The sequence below is a fragment of the Myotis yumanensis genome, unplaced genomic scaffold (genome assembly GCF_028538775.1).
Source record: "Myotis yumanensis isolate MYYU_CA2020_CCGP unplaced genomic scaffold, mMyoYum1.0.hap1 SCAF_5, whole genome shotgun sequence".
Taxonomy (NCBI): domain Eukaryota; kingdom Metazoa; phylum Chordata; class Mammalia; order Chiroptera; family Vespertilionidae; genus Myotis; species Myotis yumanensis.
The window spans coordinates 48,142,149-48,162,327 of NW_027223756.1; the positions used below are offsets into that span (position 1 = coordinate 48,142,149).

At 46.3% G+C, this 20,179-nt stretch overlaps 1 protein-coding gene across 2 annotated transcripts in view; it reads right to left on the minus strand.

Annotated features, from left to right (window-relative positions):
• Nucleotides 1–5,789: 5,789 nt before the first annotated feature.
• Nucleotides 5,790–20,179, minus strand: part of SETD7 (SET domain containing 7, histone lysine methyltransferase) — a 46,061-nt gene continuing 31,671 nt past the window's right edge. For both annotated transcript variants that reach the window (XM_070415201.1, XM_070415203.1), the window contains 4 exons: nt 19,184–19,265; nt 16,873–16,990; nt 15,340–15,497; nt 5,790–11,402 (listed from right to left, as the gene is read on the minus strand). In XM_070415201.1, the coding sequence (XP_070271302.1) occupies nt 11,222–11,402; nt 15,340–15,497; nt 16,873–16,990; nt 19,184–19,265 (539 nt within the window). In that variant the 3' untranslated portion in view covers nt 5,790–11,221. The remainder of the gene's footprint in view (nt 11,403–15,339; nt 15,498–16,872; nt 16,991–19,183; nt 19,266–20,179) is intronic.

The window sequence follows — 20,179 nt, forward strand, 5'->3', positions numbered from 1 at the left end:
ACGGTGTGACCTGCTTTACTATTTTAAAAGGTCACTCTGGTTGCTTTATGGAAAGTGGGTTGGAGAGTACCAGTAAGAGATGAAGGGGGCAAGCCAGCCAAGGGCTCCACTCGGGACTGCCCATCCCTCCTCCTGACATCTCGTTGGCCAGAACTGGATCTGGTGGCCAGTTTGGCTTGGAATGTGCATATTTAGGCACAGGAAGGCAAAGGAAAACATGGTCTGTGAATGAATGGCTTTTGGGTAGCGAATCCAGTGTCTGCCACCGGAGCCACCTGCATTATACTTAAAACAAGCCTGTGCAGTAGAAGGGGCAATTTTTTAAAAAAATATATATTTTATTGATTTTTTACAGAGAAGAAGGGAGAGGGATAGAGAGTTAGAAACATCGATGAGAGAGATCGATCAGCTGCCTCCTGCACGCCCCCCACTGGGGATGTGCCCACAACCAGGGTACATGCCCTTGACCGGAATCGAACCCGGGACCCTTGAGTCCGCAGGCCGACGCTCTATCCACTGAGCCAAACCGGTTCGGCAAGAAGGGGCAATTTTTATCGGATTTGTTTGTGAAGGGGAAACGGCATTAAAGAGCACAAAGTTCAGAGGGCTTGAGTCCTGATCTTTGACCGTGAATTGAAGGTGCCCTTCTCCTGCCCCTTCATTGTTCTGGGCCCCGTGAAAGGCTGATCTCAGCCACACGTGTCCTGGTGTGTCTAGTAGTGAGGCCTTCTTCCAGCTTTGCATTCAAAGTCAAGCGTACCTGAGCCATCATCACGGCTGAAGGCACTGGGAGTGCCAGCATATCAGACAGACAGTAGAATGGACAGAAGTCTTTTTAAAATTGAGAAGAAAAAATTAAAATAACAGTGTCTTCTGTTATACTAGGAAATATTGTTTCATCAAACAGAACAATGACAAGAACATGCACCCCAGGAGAGGTGGAGGCAACTCGCTGGAGTGTGGGAAGGACATTAGAGGTTTTGTGTCTGCAGGAATACAGATGAGGTAGGTATAGTCAGAGAAACCCAGCCTTGCTAATATTTAGTGCATGAGTGGACACTGGATGTCAAACGGACACATGCCTTGCACATGTGGAATCAGGCGTCCTGATCCTGCAGCCCACACTGTGGGAGGTGACCCTCACCCCCTCGCTGTGCATTCACTCTCCGTGGGTTGTGACAGTATGCGCGTACCTGTGCCTGGCTTAAGTGGGTTTACCAGTCATATTATCTTAGATGGTAAACTTTTTCTAATTCTTTGTAATACGCCTAGAACCATCCGAATGCTTTCTCCAGGAATGAGAACAAGGGAGTTTTCACTGACATACATGGAACATTTAATGCTAACAGATCTAGTTCACAGTAGGGATTAGTTTGCCAATGAGCCCGGGAAATTCAAGGAAGGCAATTACTTGGGCAGAATTATGACAGGTAATGTTGGCCCCCGTGACACTGGTGTTTGAATATATTTATCCTATATAATAGAATCCTAATATGCAAACTGACCAAACAGTGGAACGACCGGTCGCTATGATGTGCACTGACCACCAGGGGGCAGGCGCTCAATGCAGGAGCTGCCCCCTGGTGGTCAGTGCACTCCCATAGGGGGAGCGCTGCTCAGCCCCAAGCTGTGCTCACAGCTGGCAAGCCCAGTGTTGGTGGCGGAAGCCTCTCCAGTAAAGAGTGAGGGGTCTTGGACTGTGAGAGCCCTTGACTGCGAGAGGGATGTCTAACTGCCGGTAGGCGGACATCCCCCGAAGGGTCCTGGACTGCGAGAGGACGTAGGCCGGGCTGAGGGATACCTCCCCTATCCCCGCCCCCCCCCCCCCCCCCCCCCCCCCCCCGTGAACAAATATCGTGCACTGGGCCTCTAGTAGTTAATAACATTCTCTTTTTTCTTTAACTTTTTATTATGGAGATTTGGAAACATAAAAACACACAGTATACGAGAATGAACCCATGTCACCATCACCAGCTTCAACCATCATCCACACACAGCCAGTCTGGTTTTATGTACGTCCCCATCCACTTTCTTCACTTCCTGCATTGGACTTTGCCTTAAAAGCAAACATCCTGATTGCTTTTAAAGATATTTTATCAAATCAAGGCTTGCTGGTTTGAGAGCCATTTCCCCCCTTTTTCTAGTGACTTTAGATATCTCTGCCCTGATCAGAACACGGCTCCCAGAGAGCAACTTTTACATTTCACCAGGCAGAGCACTTACTTTGATCTTAATTGCTCAGGAGTATCATTCTGAGCATCGCTGGCCTGCACTGCAAAGCAGGAACAGCAGGCTTTCTGTGTGCTGCCCAGGACTTGGTCCACGTGCAGGATCTCTGGGAGGGGCCCAGGGATCTGCCTGCTGAAGCTGAGGAGCAGAACGCAGGCGGAGATGGTTCAGGTCACAGGTTTCAAGCTACGGTGCTGAAAACCTGGAAAAGCCTTCTAGAAAACCGGCTGCATTTTTCTAATGCGTCTCCCGTCCGTCTCTTGCTGGCTCTCACATCTTGCTGGCGCAGAGGCTCTGAGGCTGGAGTCTGACATCTACGGTGGCTGTGTTGGGGCAGTTCTACAGAGCAAAGGGCACGAACTTCTAAATGGTTATTGGCTGCTCAGGGTCACTTGTCTTCAGGTTTTGGGCTGTGTCCTACGTGATGCAAGTCTTACCTAGATAAGTGGTATTCCCCTCCCGTCTTACCCCCCCCCCCCCCCCCCACGCATACATGCTCTACTGTGAATTGTTCTACTGTGTAAAGAAATCTTTAGAAATGTCTCTAATATCTCTATCTTATTGGGATAAATTAGTTTCCTTGTAAGGAACAATTTCTAGGTGTGGGATGGACACACTGCCCCTCAGGTATATCCTGTTCACATGGTAAGCTTGAATACAGCTCCAGTTTTTATTTAAAGCGACTTAAGATTTCCTTGTTTTGGAGAAACTATATTACTCTGCTCTGACTAGGAGCTAGATAGAGTCTAGAAGAAACCGGGGAAGCTGCTTGTAGGTGAAGGTGTCCTTACACACCTTCTTGTAATTTTGCAGTTCGTGTACATGGGTAACTGGAAGGTAACTTCCCCTGGTGATCTGTGATTCTTACCACACCATAGCTGACCCATTAGAAAAAAAAAAAGGGTAGATCAGAGAAGATTTGGTTGATTTAGGGTTAATGTAATCATAATCCATGTTTCGCAGAAAACTGTGTTCTTCCCAGGTAGATAGTCAAGAGCTATGTGACATAAAAATGCTTTATTTTAAAAAAAAATATTTTTATTGACTTCAGAGAGGAAGGGAAAGGGGGAGGGGAGAGAGAGATAGAAACATCAATGATGGCAGAGAACCACTGATCAGCTGCCTCCTGCATGCAAAACACTGGGGATTGAGCCCACAATCTAGGCATGTGCCCTGACTGGGAATTGAACCGTGACCTCCTGGTTCATAGGTCGATGCTTAACCACTGAGCCATGTCGGCCGGGCAAAAATGCTTTAGTTTGTTTTAAAAGATAAACCAACTTTGCTCAACATAGTTGCAGGCTCCAAAAGCACTACTAGCCCTTTTGAAATTTGAGCTTATTTAAAAAATAAAAAAAGCCCTGGAAATGGTGTCTTCATTGGGCTAGTCCAAGTCCAACCTGGTGACAGAAATAAACACTGACCAGGAGTTCATGTTTGATTTTAAAATGTATCCAATCATCCCTTGGCTAACGTTTTTGTTTTATGGCTTCATTTCAGAAGCAGTATGAGAATAAATTCTCGCCACAAGAGGGAGCTGCACCATGGGAAAATGAATGGGCTGTTCTGGACGTGTCTTCTTATTCTGACGCTTTGATATCTGGGGTCCTCCTAGCCCTGGGCTACCAATTTCTAGAGATAGCAACCACGAGTGTCTTTCATACACAAACCAACCAACCCAGAGCCCTCAGGGCAACCAGCTTCTTTATAGGCTCTTCCACCCAGCCGACTCTTTCCACAGAGCAAGGCTCGAGACAACTAGAGGCGGCCCCTGCACCCAGAGCCCGCTAAAGTGATTCAGACCAGTCCCCTAAACCTGCTTGCCCTGCCTTGCCTGCCTTCTCCCAGAAGCCACAACAAAGGCCCCTGCCCACACTTCCCCGCCCTCTGCCTCCTGCCTGTCCCTGCTGCTTCCTCAGGTGGCCCCCTGCTTGACCTGCCCTCTCCGCCTGGGAACTGTATCTATCTTGTCTCTTGATCTGTTGGCCACCCCTTACCTGGAAAAGAAAACCTACATTCTGAAGTGGCTAACCCCACTTCTCAGGAAATTCTATTGTCTCTGCCTTTAGGGCATATCCAAAATTCAACCACTTCTCACCACCATCACCCCTTCCATCCCACCCACCATCACGCTGTACTTCCTGTCTCTGCCTGGGTCCCCACTCCCGCTCCATCTACCCTCCACCTGCTCACACCCAGAGCGGCCCTGTTACCCCAGGGAGGCAGGTCTTACCACTCTTCTGCTCCACTGGAAAGGCTAATAACAATGCAAACAGCAAAGGAGTGTTTGGAACCTTCAGTAAACTAAGTGAACAAGGCTGGTTTGTTTAGAATTTGATTTTTTTCAAATATATTTTATTATTGATTTCAGAGAGGAAGGGAGAGGGAGAGAGAGAGAGATAGAAACATCAATGATGAGAGAGAATCATTGATCGGCTGCCTCCTGTACACCCTACACTGGGCACCCGCAACCCAGGCATGTGCCCCTGACTGGGATCGAACCACAGCCTCTTGGTTCATAGGTTGATGCTCAACCATTGAGCCATGCCAGCTGGGCGGTTTAGTATCTTACATTATTGGTTGACCTCTCATCACACTGAGTTAAAAACAAAGCCCTGAAGAAGGCTTTGGGGGCCGTATAGAATCGGATTCCCTGGCCTGCCTGTTCTTGGACACTCCACGCAGCTCCCCCTCAGGGTTTGGCTCCTTACAGCTCCCCCTGGACCCAGAACCTTTCCCCAGACCCCCCAGCTTGGGCTCTCTCCTCTCAGTGAGGTCTCCCAATCTCACCCCTACAGCCTTCTCCCAACACCCCTTGCTGCCCCCACCCCTTCTTGTTCCATAGCACTGACCTGTCACTTCCTGGCTGGTTGGGACGCTGTTTTTGTGCACTAATTTGTTAATGGCCTAGAACAGGGACTGCCAGGTGGTAAAGCTTGAGAAATATGTCTTGAATGAATGGGCAAACTGAGAACATGATTTAAAAAAACGACACTCTAGTTCAGTCATTCTCATGCGAACTATTTGGAGAATGCTTTGTGTGCCCAGTTAGATACACCTGCAGGACCCCAAAGCCGGCCATCTGAGGGGAGGCCACCTAGATGGTTCGCTCAACGAGCGTCGCCGTCGACAATGTGTGGCACGCAGCTGGTGTGACCTGCTGGCTTCCCCCGGTGCAGAGGGGGGGGACCAGTGAGGGCCGGTGTGTCTGTTTTGTATTCCCATCTCCCAGGTAGTTTCCCTGATCATCTCGTTTACGTTCAATACCCTTAACACTTGTGTCACCAACCAGAGACGCTTCGGGTTGATCTTGCTAATTTTTCTGGATTTATGGGTGTACGTGGAGTCATGACAAATATACAACAAACTCCTAATCTTTCCATACTCCTCCTCAGGTCTTACTACAATGCTTTGAAAATGGGAAGTGGTTAGTAATATTTTTAAACAACTTAAAATGTAAAGTTTGCTTAGTAATCGAAATATATAGTTGGATGGGTGATATGAAAACCGTTATTCCCTTTCTGCCCTTGACGACCAAAGAAAGACACTGGCAATGATTGTATATTTTGTTTAATACTTGCATTGTTTCTATAGCACAATTATAGCAATCTTTAAATTTACTTTTCATTACAAATATTTGTCAAGTTTTGTTTCAGAAACATTTTTCCTACTCTCTTGCACATGCACCCAGACACACTACAAAAAAACTCATTCGTAACTCAGTAAGGGCAAACATTATTCATGTAAACATCTTTCATTAATTTCCCATAATTTTAAAAAATCATAGAATTATAGATATTGAATAAGGCTCATAGATTTAGTTCAAATTCCACAGAAGACCAGTCAAAGATGCTCATTAACTGTGGTGGGGTTAACTTTTGGTTGCAATAAATGCTGAAAGCGCACCCCTGGCTTCCAATCCGTAAACATACCTCACAACCTCATAAATGCATTTCACAATAAAAAGAGAAGGTAGGAAAACCAGGAGGAAAACTTTTGAAGTAGGGAGCTCAGAACCACGAGCCTAATTTCTTCTGTGATAAGCAGGCATTACGTAGTCCCTGTATTTCCTAGTCCATGAATCAAGATTAATTACAGTGACCCAAAATGTAACCAAGCCAATGTTAAGATACAGTGGCGTGTGTGGACATATTGCTAGTATACACAGTGAAATTTTTTCATAAAATTGGTCATGTCATTCTATCCAGGACCAAAGCAGAAAAAAAAAAAAACCCACTCAAGTTGAAAACCATTGTAAAAGAGTGTTTTAGTAACATCAGCGTCAGGGGAGCTGGGAGGTATGTTCCAGGGGTGTGATTGGTCTTGGTCTTGAAGTCACAGACGAGGAAGCAAGGATTGGCGTTTTCCGAGGACGTCTCTCTCTGGCTGGAAGTTTGGTGCTAGCGTGCATAGTCTCCCAGAGCTGAGACAGGAAAGGTTCTGTGCTGAGAAATGGGCCCCTTGCCAGCTGCGCCCTCCCCCTTCCTCTCTGCGAGGTGGAGGTCAGGAGCCAGGGGCTGCTAGCAACACCGTGAAGTCCCACCCCGGGGTCTGAACCCCAACTCCACTGAGGGCAGCCTCCCTGACATGTGTGACTAGGCAGTAAGGGTGGCGGTGGCCGGTGGCCGGAAAACCCAGCTCTGAGGTTCACACGGCCACGTCTGGCTTCTGATTCTGCTGCCCTGCAAAGAAATTGTGCTCTGGATAAAATGCACCAGTGTCTCTAATGCCTTGAACTCACCCGCAGGCCCCCAGAGGCCAGGAGTGATGTCACTGAAGCGTGGACACACCTCCACGAGCACCTAACTTACACCAGGACGGGCTGAGGCACTGGGGAAGCCTACAAGCTCTCTCCACATCAGGTGCAACAACGCAGGGAAGTTGCCTCGGGTCAGAGTTAATTGTAGGCTTTTGATTTTTAAAAATCAAAATTGATCTGCATTGTGTCTCAATAGACTCAGATAAATCTCACCAAAAAAATTTGTAATTTGTTTAAACAGCACTGGAATAATTCAACTTCATTTAAATATAGTCATTCTACCATGAAAATATTTCATACAAACATCTATTTACATACGAACACATTAAAATTTGTGAACAGGGTTTCCACCCTTGTGGTTGTATGGCTTGAAATCGTTTCATTGCTTTGAGTCTGTATGCACACATTTGGCAAAATAAAACCATTAAAATTTAGAGTTTTCAAACTAAAAAAGGTACACCGAGGCTCCACCTCCTACAGGGAAAGATCAAAGAAAAAAACAAACCCCAACCTATCAAGGTACCTCAAGTAGATGTGGATTTAATGTATTTTGTGAACCTTTGATCTGTGGCAAAGAAACATCACAACCATCAGCTTTGCAACATAGTTTTTGCTCGTTTTTTTCTAAAAGGAAAAATGTCTGGCTTCTAATTCACTGCTCTTAAGACAGAAACTTGAGACAACTGTTTTAAAACAAAGCAAAACACAACTTCCCCTTCTTGGCAGATCTTAAATGCATTTTGCAGGTGAGTGACTGAAACTTTTCTATATTAAAGGGAAGTTACTAAAGTGCCACAGCTCTCTTACCGGCGAGACGACCCTAGAAGTCACTGTTCACAGTTCCTGCCATTTTAACAGTTACAACTGCACGTTGGGATGGTGACACTTGGCCTCCACCTGGGCCTTTTCAGATGGTTGGTGGGAAGGAAATCGTTTTTCAAGCATGAAGAACCTCCGGTGGGCAAAGAAGTGTTACCGCAGCCCCCGGCAGGTTCACAGAGGCCTTGGATAAGGCAGCCCAGGCACGAAGCCGTGAACATAAGAACAGGTCCTACAGAACTCAAGCCTGGCCTGCTCTCGTAATTCCATCCTTTCTTTGCGTGGGAAATTCAGTTCTTACAGTTGTTTTTGTCAGTCCGTCCAGATGTCCATTCGGGGACATACTCCCACGGATGAGTTCCTATTCCTGACTAACACAAGGTAACATTTCACCCCAGAAAAGCTGCTGAGGAAAGTTCTGGTCATGCAGGGGCTGGGCTGAGAGGCTCTGAGCAAATCCCCTCGTGACCTGGCGGGCTGCACACCCACGGGCACCGGCCGGTTTGGGGGCGAGCAAAAAGTGACTTCTTTATTCCCCTCGACATGGGATCGCCCCCTTTCCTGCTGTGATTAGGACACTGAGGACACGGCCAGCCCCGGAGGCTCTGACGCGTTTCCTCCCCCAGCGGATGTAAGGACTCCAGGCTTTCCCCTCAGCCTTGGCTCCAACTGGGAACAACCCTCGTTTATCCACCAGTTACTTCCTTAGGGACCGTCAACTCCCTCGACTTCTTTTCCTACCTACAGGTCACGGTGACTCCCAGCCTCCTCCCACTCTCCCCCGTGACAAAGCCTCACATCTGGGAGTGTGTGCGTGTGTGGCAGGGGGACGGAAGGGGTGACAGAGCCAGAGGGGGCACAGGGTAAATGGAGAGAGGTCCACACCGACGGGAAGACAGACGGGGCGGGTCCGAACAGAGGGTGCTGGGAGCCAGAGAGACCTCCAGGGAGGAGCTGCGAGCACAGAGGAGAGAGGGGGAGAGAGCGGGAAGTCGGCTGGGGGTGTAGGTGCGCACAGACGCCAGGCCTTGTCGCAGACGAGGGAGGAAGAGGAAGGAGAGGGCCGGAGGAGAGCCAGCAGGCCCGCGGGGAGGAGGGAGAAAGGCAGAGAGAGGCTCCGCGGGGCTTGTTTCCTGCGGGGTTTAGACGCAGAGCGTTTCCGTCCAATAGTAATGAATGGATGGTTGGTTATCACTACTTACAACTCTTCGATCCATTTCATCATAAAAAAAAGAAAAAGAAGAAAAGTCCCATTTGAATGGGGTAATTAGAGGAGCCCATTAGGACAGAAATCATACCCCCTTGCAGTCTCAGGAATGAAATCCTTCCCAGGGTGGCTGCCTCGGAGGTGTGGCCCCGCCATCCTCTCCCTGGCCTCCCTCCCTGACCTGACTCCACAGCACAACCCCCTGGGGTTCATTAAAGCCACCTTTCTCCCGCCGACACCCCCTGGCGTGGGGGCCCATTGGAAGGAGAGCACCTATCAGAACACAAGTCCCAAGGCCGCCTGTCTGTCAGCTTACAGAGCGGCCTCTTCCTACAGAATAGAAGCGATCCTATCCTGGTGCCTTCGAATCTGAAAGCAGTCTTCAGTCCTTTGTGGGACATCTTTCTGGCAGCCCTGAAACCTCTCATGTGGACCATCAGCTTATCTCCCTGACACCAGGCCGCCCAGCTGCTCCGGCCCTGCTGGGGAGGGAGCCCCCGCAAGCCTGGCCTTGCACACAAGAGGAAGGGCTGCTTTTGTCACCGTCCGGAGGGCTGAGTCCCGTGCCCAGGGGCTGCCTGCACTGAAGGCCGTGAGAGCCTGGGTCAGGCACATCTGGGCAATTTTTCCTAAGTGCAACGCGTAACAGACAAGAACTACCAGACTGCCTTCTGCTGGGTTCTTTGCTCTTGTCCTCCTCCCAGCGAACCTGCTCTCCTCAGCCAGAGCTCACTACCAGCTACAGCTTGGAACCAAAATGGTCAGGTGACAGCTGCCGGTCGAGTCACTGCTGCTCGGCAGACCTCCCAGCCACCCCGCGGAAGACCCGGCTATCGCACGTGGCGAGGGCGCTCACAGAAACCCCAAACTCTCCGAATTCAGTCAGAGCAATCCCAGTTATGTTATATACCTAATTAGCTAAACTAAAAACAGGTTTTTTTCTCCTTATTTCTGCAGTTGTGATTACACATGGCTTGCAAAAAGGCTGAAATGCTATTGATATCGTTGCTTTAAAACTACACAGGTGTTACTCTGAATTCACAATGCTCTGAAGCAGGTAAGTGCTTTGAAATTACAATGATGAAGAGTTTTAGCATTAAGGGTTGATTTGTACCTAGTGATCAGTATGTCTCTCTTAATAGTAGCGATTAAAAAACAAACAAAAACAAGACAACTTGTGAACTCTGTGTTAGAATTCAAGCTTGCTATTTGACTTCTGAATTCAGCGCACTGTGCCACAAGCCAGACTGCTCTATGTTATGTACATTTAATGTGTATGCCCAGAGAAAAGAATTGCTAACGCTATTGAAGATATTGCAAAATCGCCACAGTTACTGCTTAGAAATACTAATTTCCCTCTCTTCTTTCTTAAAATATATATATTACAACTCTTCCATAAACTTAATGCAAACAAAGTAAACTCTTTCTTCTCACATCTTAATGCAAAGATATCTTTGTTTACATGCGAGAATAATAATTCTATAATAATACCCCGGCTCTATGAGCCAGTTCTTTAATATTAGGACATAATAATGAAACAATGATCTAGAAAGAGCCAGAGAGACCTACACACTGGCACTGACACAAAATCCATTTGGGAGTTTTCCCTTGTGAAAGGTGTCTAAGATAGGGAACAGGACTGAGGGTGAAATGGCTCAAAAGTGGGGTTCTGTTTGCTAGGGGGAAAAAAACAAAGCCATTCTATTGCAAGATACAGATCAAAGGTTAAAAGGCAAATTATACTACATTTAGAGAATAAAAATGTAGTAATTCTCTATCCTCCGTATGGCCCATCTGCAGGCGTGGTGACAGCACGCTTTGCATTGGCCATTGGAAAAAAACATCATGGAAAAACCACTGACTAAAAACGACACAGAAGCCCCTTTTCCCTTTTTCAGTCTAATCATTTGGCATCTCTGACTGTGGTCCAGATTTAGACTCGAACCACCCAAGAACCCCCTGCTGTCTATGTCAGTGCTCCACATGCCTCTCAGAAGGACGCCGCTGCGAGGCTAGCTAATTTTAAATCTGGTGTGAGTAATACAGTCAAACCTAGTCAGTATGCGAGAAGGTGGTTGTTGCGAACGCAGAGTGAGAGGGTGTGTGATGTCACGGCATGAGCAGTCCCTGGTTGTCCCGTAGTTGGATGAACATAGTGCATAGATCCAAGTTTCTGTTCCCGGCCTCTGAAGCCCAGGGCCTGGCCTTCACTTCTGCTGGGTGGCCTGGAAGGCCTTCAGCTCCACCTGGTACCACTCGGGGGCTTCGGGCCCACTCTTCCCCGGGGGGCTGTGGTCATAGCCATAGGCCACGGTGAGCTCCTCATCGGCCTCCACTGCTCGGAGCGTGCGGATGCATTTGATGGGCCCGAAACGGGGGTGGACAAACCTAGACATCAAGATGTGCACAGTCATTCCCAGGCAGGTTAGAAGCAAAGGCTGGGGTGTGGGGGCTGATGCGGAATCTCCCAGGTGCCTCTCCCGGACACCACACGTAGGTCCTCAACGTGGGGTCCCCAGATCACCCAGGAGGCGCGAACAGGGGAACCTCAGCCCCATGGAGACCTGCTGGGTTGGCATTTGCATTTGATGTCTCATGCATTTGCTGTCTCCTTTTCAACAAAGGCATGCACTGAGACATCAAAGACGTTTCCAGGTGGTTCCCAGCTACGTGAGAGTTTCCGAAGCACTGCTCTATCTTTCTTTTGTGAGCACATTTGGCACTCTGTACTTATAAACCAGCACTCACAGTCAACAACAAAAGTCTGTCCTTAATGAGAAATCGAACCCAGCGCAGCCTACCTGCATTTCAGCTCACCTGGCCTGTACCATCGGATTACCAGGCAGAGGGCAGGGGCGGCTTTACCAGGGCATTGGGAGTTATAAGAAAGGGCCCTGTGGATTTCCAAAAGCAAAAAGCTCTGTAGGCCACCCCATACAGATAGAGGATGTATACTTTTCTAGGAAACGTGTAGATGAAGATTTCTCTGAGCGGGAAAGCTAGGCCTCCCTGCCACCCTGTGTAACAGTTCCCCAGAGAGCCCCTCATCCCAGACCGACTGAGTCCCGAAAAAGCAGAGGCAGGACTCGCCGTATCACGGTCCTCTGTCAAGGCTCCCCACCCAGCTCACCCGCCAGCTCGCTTCAGGACAGGAGATAAATAAGCAGTGGACTCCCCTAACAGCTGCCGAAACCCAAAATGGGGGTGCGTGAGGCACAGCCAGAGAAATGGGCTTTGTTTTCACATGCGTCTGGTCAAAAGTCTCATGCATTTACTGTCACATTTTGAACAAAGGGCATTGAGACATCAAAGGAGAAGTTTCCAGACCTAAAGTCAGACTGGCACATGGGTCATGATTATGTCCTTGGCTGGTTCCTTCTGTCGGTGATGGGAATGGAGTGTGGCTGTGGCTTAAGGACATCATGTGTGTGGTTAAAAGGACCAATGTCAACCTCATTCGAGGGGTCCCCTACTTTTACCCAACTCAGGGGTCATATTTTCCGAAAAGCACATTTGAGTTGGGGGGTCAGAAAACTTCAACGTGAGTCCTGGTTCCACACATGATCATGCCTCCTCTTGGATAGCTCAGCTCTATGTCTGAATCTCACTTTCTTCACGTGCAGTAATCCTTATCCGACATGAGTGGATGTTGTGACAAAATAGGGTCACATATCTAAAGCACCTCACAGTGCCTGGCACAAAGTGAGGACTCAACTAATATTAGTTACTATGGTGAGCCCGTGCATGTGTGAGAGCCTGTGCACATGTGAGAGCATGCACGTGTGAGAGCTTGTGCACGTGCATAAGAATCTGTGCATGCGTGAGAGCGTGTGATGTGCATAAGCATGTGCACATGCACAGAATTCTCAAGTTGTGCTCCCTCACAGAGCAGACCCCTGGACAAGGGATTCAGGAATTCCTTATTAAATCACAACTCTGTCTCAAATTAAAATATTAAAAAAAAATAATACTCCTGAAATGGAGTTCTAGTTAATGTTCTGGTGCAGGAAAAAAATCCCGTGAGAAGTTATGACTTCTCTTGTAATCCTCTTTTCACTTTCCTGCTCACCATCATTATTTTTAGAGTAGAACATGGACAGACTGAAAAGAAAGAACTCAACTTCAGCTGTTGGTTCTTCAAGGCGGTACTAAAACACAAAGGACAAGAACTCTTAACTCCTTTGACCCAGAGGCATTGCGTTTCCTGTCGGGGATCTGGGACAGTGACTGGAGTTGCCCCACCCAGTTCCTGGGAGGACCCGCCGACCTAGAGTAAGTGGTGGTAAACGTTAGCTGCACAGCCGCTTGGCCCCTTCTCGACGTCACCTGTACTTACAGCCAGGAAAGTAGTTCTTGACTGTCCATTGGGCATTTGTACCCGACTACGGTTAAAACAGCTTACAGAGGTGCGTCGTTTTGTTTGTGTCGAGTGTGCATAACAATGCCTCTGCGTTTAGAAACAAATGAATGCCATGGATCGGTATCTGACTTTTATATTTGATTGTTCTTCAGGGAGTCTCTCTGCCCTAAATAACTAATTGGTCACATTGGGCTTGAAAAAATAACCCTGAAGAATACAGGGACTTGATTTTGCACAAATGGTTCCTTCTCTTGTCTCCTGTTCCCTCTTCTTTTTTGGTGAAAAAGATTATCTTTGCAGTGAAATCACAGAACTGATTTGTTTTAAAACAGCAGTCTAAGTAGCATTTATTATCGTTGTTACCACTGCTTTAAAGGGTTGTTGTTAAGCTGTGTGCAGCTTGGAACGATGCTTTGGCCTAATTCACGTTGGCCGCGAAAGCCTTGGAGCTAATAAGAGTGTCAGTTTCACTTCACATGACACACGCATTGCCATTTCTATCTGCCCTTTAAAAAGAAGTTGTACCTTCAGTACTTGTTGCTGACTGCCAAGGAAAGCAAGTCACAGCCAGAACAATTTTTAAGCTGTCTCAAGGATGTAAGAAGGGACAGTCAAATCCTGGCAATTTTCCTGTAGGTTAAATGCATGTGATCTGATCCCGCTAACGTTAACAAGCTGGAGGGCTGAGGGACTGCCTGCAAGCTACAGAGGAGCAGGAAGGTTGCGTGGGGGGCGCCCTGGCTCCCAGGAAGAGCTGCCATTCTCACGCTCAGCCAAGGACAGCAGTGACGACAGTACAGAGAATCCCAACTGTACCCTTTAAGGAACAGTCAGAGACATTGACTCTGGGAAGAGAACATTCAGGGGGAACATAAAACTACTGAAATATTTGTAGGGCTACCATGTGGAAGAGAGATTGACATGCTGCACCAGAAAGAAAGAGAGACGGTTAGGGACAAGAGCTGATGTTACAGGGAAACCTATTTGGGCTCAAAAAATAAGATGAAATTCATTCAGAGAGCCCCAAAACTAATTTCAGAATATCTGTTTGTCCAGGGAGCCACCTTTGTGGATCACAGCAAGCTCCCCGTCAACAGAGGTTTCCAAGAAGAGGTTCCCTGAGCAGTTGGGAGAGGAGTCAAACCCCAAGAGGAAGGTAGGATTATTTGATTTAAAAAAACAACAGCTTTGTTGAGATATAATTTGCAGCTCATAAAATTCACCCATTTAACGTGTACAGTGCAGTAGTTTTCAGGGGTGCACCCAACACCACTATCACATTTTTAAAAAGCTCCCCATTTTCAGTAGACATCAAGCCCCAATGCTCCCACTGCCCCCAGCTCTGGGCAACCACTCATCTGCATTTGGTCTCTAGGAATTTGGCCGTACTGGACAATTCATGTAAATGGTCTTTCATGACTGGCTTCTTGCACTTGGCATAATGTTTTCAAGGCTCATCCATGTCATGAAGCCTTTGTCAATACTTCATTCCTCTTTATTGTCAAATAATAGGGACTCTGGTTTTATAGGTCTTTTACAACACCGAGACCTCTGCTTGCCATATGCTTAGGAGTCTCTCCTCCTTCCTTTCACGTCATGAAAGCATTCCCTACCCTCCATTATGCAGAGTGATTTCAATTTTTACTATCATTTCAAATAACACTCTCCTTAATTTTCCCGAATGAGACAACGAAGGGCAAAAAAGCCACCGTGAAACAGCAACTACTAAATACAGTATTTCCGTAGCCTTCCTCCTCTTCAAAGCACTTTCCATTTCTTTGCCTGCCCAGGCCAAAGGGTGGTGATGTAGATTCTGAGTTTCAAGTCAGAACCGTGAGGCCCTGGGCAGGGGACCCTCGAGTATTCTGAGGGAGCAGCCTCCTCTGGGCTGGGCACACCTGTGACACGCCCTCCTGTCTCAGGGCCTGAGGCACAGAGCGCCCAGCAGCCGGGCGTCATACTCACATGTCGTAGGTACAGTTTGGCGTGAAGGAGTGATTTGCCTTGTGTCCCAAGGAGGCACAGTACTTGGACACGTGGTTGTAGGGCTCAGGCACGTCGATGACCGTTTCTTCATCAAGCGAGAGGGTGTTCCCATTGAGGGCCCAGTCCCTGCTGTCAACCTGCAAAAACCATGCAAGTGAGCATCAGAGAGGACTTTTCTCCCCAAAGCTCAGAGATACTGACTCACTTGCCCTGAAACTTCCTGGTTTGAGTGCCAGGAACATGAAAAGAGCCTAAGGCATTGCTCTGCTGTTGATGGTGTAAAAGGCATCGTGGCCATCACCAGGGAGCTCAACTTATTATTTATTGATTTTTCCTTATCTTATATGAAAAGAAGGATGGAAAGTCTCTTACAAAGACACACAAATATGACCAGATGTTCCTATGTTTATTTTTTCATGGCATGCTGAAACCTGTTATCTCAAAAGACCACCAGCAAACTCAAGTTTTCACACATCCATTTATTTTTTTAAGTTGCCCAAACAAAGCAGAGTTGAAGCCTTCTTTCAAGGGGGCACCTCACCACCATAAGAGTTTAAGTCCCATACGCTTAATCCAAGTCAGGATGTGGAGTACAGCTGTGCTAAGAGCATTAAACTTTTTGTCTTTAGGGAGATACTTAAGGAAGTTAATTGTAAAGTGAAGAAATAAGAACAAACAATATGAAATCTGGGAAATATATCCAAGATTGTGTTTTAAAGGAGGTGATTCAACTCTTTAACTTTTTATTTTTAAATTTTTTGGGGGCAGGGGGCAGTAGAACCCCTCCTGGCTACATGTAGGCGACTGTATGGCTTCTGCACAAACAGAAGGAGGGGGTCTTCGTACAAAGCACCCTGCCCAAGGTCAGAAGTTAGAGTCTGACAGAGTCCAAATGCACCGCAATTTTTCAGACACTGGGTATAGTCCAGTACGAAGCAATTACTATCTTTTTGACACATTCCACTTTCTATAAAATAGTTGTGGAGTTTAAAAAAATAACTTTAAGGCTCGATATAAGGAAGAAAATATCTGCTGTATCTGAAAGTTTGTGTTGTCCCCCCAAATTCACTGAAGCCTAATCCCCAATGTGATGGTATTAGGAGGTAATTAGGTCATGAGGGCAGGCAGAGCCCTCATGAATGAGATTAGTAGCACCCTTATAAAAGACCCCAGAGAACTTCACCGTCCTTCCTGCCATGTGAGGTGACAGAAAAAAGGGGGCCTTCTATGAAACAGGAAGTGGGCTCACACCTTGATCTTGGACTTTGGGGCCTCCAGAACTCTGAGAAATAAATGTATGTTGTTGATAAGCCACCCAGTCTACTGTATTTTTGCTACAGCAATCCAAAGACTGCTATAAGACAATATCCAATCAATTTTACAAAAAAGCCTGTTTGTTCCTTCGTTTTTCTAGTGAATACTACAGTTAAAGGGACTAATGAAAAAATTAAGGGAGTTTGAAACAAAGCCTTTGGACCAATCAAGTTGATTTTGCACTTCTACCTCACTCACCTCCTGGTGTGTAATGCGGACGCCATTATAAAAAGACATAACAGTGTTAGGTCCCACTGCGACCTTTGAAAACAGTCCTTCTCCAGCACTGGAAATGAGAGATTCAGCAACATAAACCCTAAAGAGCAAAAACAGGCAAATAATGATTCTTTAAGTTTGATGTATCTTTGATGGACTCCTTACATCAACCACCAAAATATCATATGGCTACTGAATCCAAAACATCAGTTCATAGTAATCCAATGAGGAAGGAAGAAAGGAAAAGTTGAACCACAATATTCTGGCATTGGAAACTGAAGAACTGGTACTTATGTATCTCTTAAGAATGGTGTTTAAAATTTTCTCTCTAATAAGAGGGTTGTTGTGATATATTCATAAAGCAACTCAGTGCTTGATATAAGTTTCAAAAATTTTTAAATGTTTTTAGTTAAGGTCAATTTTCACTTTCTTCTTGGACAAATACACACACACACACACACACACACACACACATACAGTGGGTCCTTGACTTGCGAGCTTAATTAATTCTGAGACCGAGCTCGTTAACTCAAATTACTCTGTCAACTCAATGCAAAAAATCAGCTGAGAGACAGCTGGTATCTCAAAAAACTCGTTAGTCGGGACACTAGTAAGTCAAGGCCCCAGTATATATATATTTCCCAAAGCTAATTAAAGCTATACCCGCCGTAACCGGTTTGGCTCAGTGGATAGAGCATCGGCCTGCGAACTGAAAGGTCCCAGGTTCGATTCCGGTCAAGAGCATGTACCTTGGTTGTGGGCACATCTCCAGTGGGGAGTGTGCAGGAGGCAGCTGATCGATGTTTCTCTCTCATTGATGTTTCTAACTCTCTCTCTCTCTTCCTCTCTGTAAAAAATCAATAAAATATTAAAAAAAAAAGCTATACCCAAGTTTGTCAGAGCTAAATAGGAGGGAAAGACTTTAAATTAAATCCCCGGATGAATGTTTTATATGGAAGAGTGACAAACAGTTAATAAAAATCTATCCACAGCTTAGCTGTGACCTGCTTTCTACAGGAACGTGGGCGGAAGTGACTGCATGCCAGGTCTCAGGTGTTAGGGAGCATGGCAAGTTTCTGCCCGCCTCCCCGAGTTTCCATCATCTTCTCAAGAAGAAGATGGCCCAGGGGCTGTTGCTCCTTCAGCCCGAGTCTTGGAATGAAGACACATGAAGCAGACCTGAACCCACTTGAAACCTGGAGTCCAGCCTAGTCCTGCTGAGCTGAGTTGAGCCCAGTCAAGAATGGCTGAACCTCAGCCAATCTACAGAACTACGAGTGCAAAATAGAAGGTTTACATCCATAAACCATTGATGGTTTTGAGGATATCAGTATGCAGCAGCATCACAATGACAGTAACAAAATAGACTGATACATACGGTAATGTGCTGTTGTGTTTCAGAGCTAACAAGTGACCAAACCCTTCCCTTTGTAAATGGGCCAGAACCTCACGTCAAGAAAGGGACCATTCATTCATTATGACATTGTGGGGTCAGCCCTGTCAGTTAAACCAGGGAAAAGGCCTATGTCTGAGAGATAGGAACAGAATAGAAACAGAATGGAAACATGCTTTGTAAGCCAGATTTACAAAAAGGGGAGCCAAGAGAGAACCACCTGCAGATGGTGCTCTTACTCATCAACTGGCTTGTTGCTAGGGAGTACGAACCCCAAGCAGGGCACCAGAAGTCATACCAAGAATTAGAAACTGAGTTTAGGCAAGACAGGAAATGGAGCAGGACTTCACACTCTGGGAGTGAGCTTATAGACTAGACACTTGTAGTTTATAGGCTGGAATGCTTTTATGCTTCTTATATTTTCTTTGTTTCGCTCCTGTTCTCCCTTAGTGAATAAATTGTGTTGTGTGTCACACCCTCTCAGCTGGGCTGAGTAGAAAAGAAGGCATCTGGTCCTGGGCCAACCTGAGCTTTAAACAGTGTGAAATGCTCTCCGAGGGGCCAGCATGCGGCTGCAGCACAAATTGTGACACCAGAGCCGGGAGAAAGGGGACACCTGGGCAGGGCAGGGCTGGCTACCTGGCCCGAGTGCCTCTCTATGGAGAGGTTTCATTCTAGGACAGACACATGGGCTGTTCTGGGCTTTATGGGTGGAGACATGCTCTTACAGGGACAGATTCTAAATGAGAATAAAAACACTCTTCCTTAGAACATATGAACTTTTTTTTCTGGTCAGGTACTCGGCCTGAGCAGCGAGCCACAGAGGGTCATGGGTTCCCATCACTAGGGCTATTTCACCTCCCACAAACAGGGCCATTAAAACCACAAGGAGAAAATTACCTCTCTGATTCATATGGGTCTGGAAGAAGAGCATTAGTAGAAATGCAAGATGAAGTCGACTTATCGAAGTGGTACACGGAACCTAAAATGCAAACAAAAATGTCAGGCCAGGTACAGTCAGGGGAAAACATTGAAAACCTTTCTCTCTATCCGTGGGACTGGAAAGAGTTAAATAACAAAAAATGCTATTCAAGTTATACCAACTAGAATGAAATTCTTCAATATAAGTGGACAGTTTTTAGATTTGCCCTTAAGTTTTAGTTTCAGGTGTTAATGGATAGCCATCACAGGTATCTCTTACTAGTAAATGCTATTTTTCTTTTGGAATGTCTTTATTAAAATAGTTTAAAAAATACTTCTGTAACGAAAATATTTTAATAAAGAAAATGCTTTGTTGTGAAATTTTGAGAACTCTCTGGTCAGATCAGATTGGATAATGGTTTTAAAAATTTCTTGTGGTTTTCTTCATACTAGACAGTCTGTAGAATCCAGCCACCCAGCCCTGGCAATTGCCTCCTTCACTAAAAATAAACATTTGGCTTTACCAGAATTAAGAAGAGCAGAACTGCTTTTGATGAAGCATTTACAAAGTCATCCTATTTCTATTAAAGTGGTTCAGAAGCCAATTAGTAATTTATTCCAGAAACGATGGTCCTGGAATTAACAGCCGTCCTAGAACTAACATTGGTTCCCTGCAAAGGATTAGCCTCAGAGGATCCTCCTGGAGCCCAGTGAAGACAGATGATGCTCCAAAGGCTAATGAGGAAAGAAACAAGTTTTGGAACGGGAGGCCTTGCTCCTGCAAAGTCAATTATTTTAGGCACTAAGGCATCACAAATAATTCCATTAAACAGTTCTTTAGTAGTTCCCAATGGTCACCAGGTTCTCTTTCTGTGCGTGCGTGCGTGTGTGTGTGTGTGTGTGTGTGTGTTTTAAACACAATCAAAACCCAAATTAATGTCTCAAACTAAAAGTTAGAAAACAATCCAGTTAGTC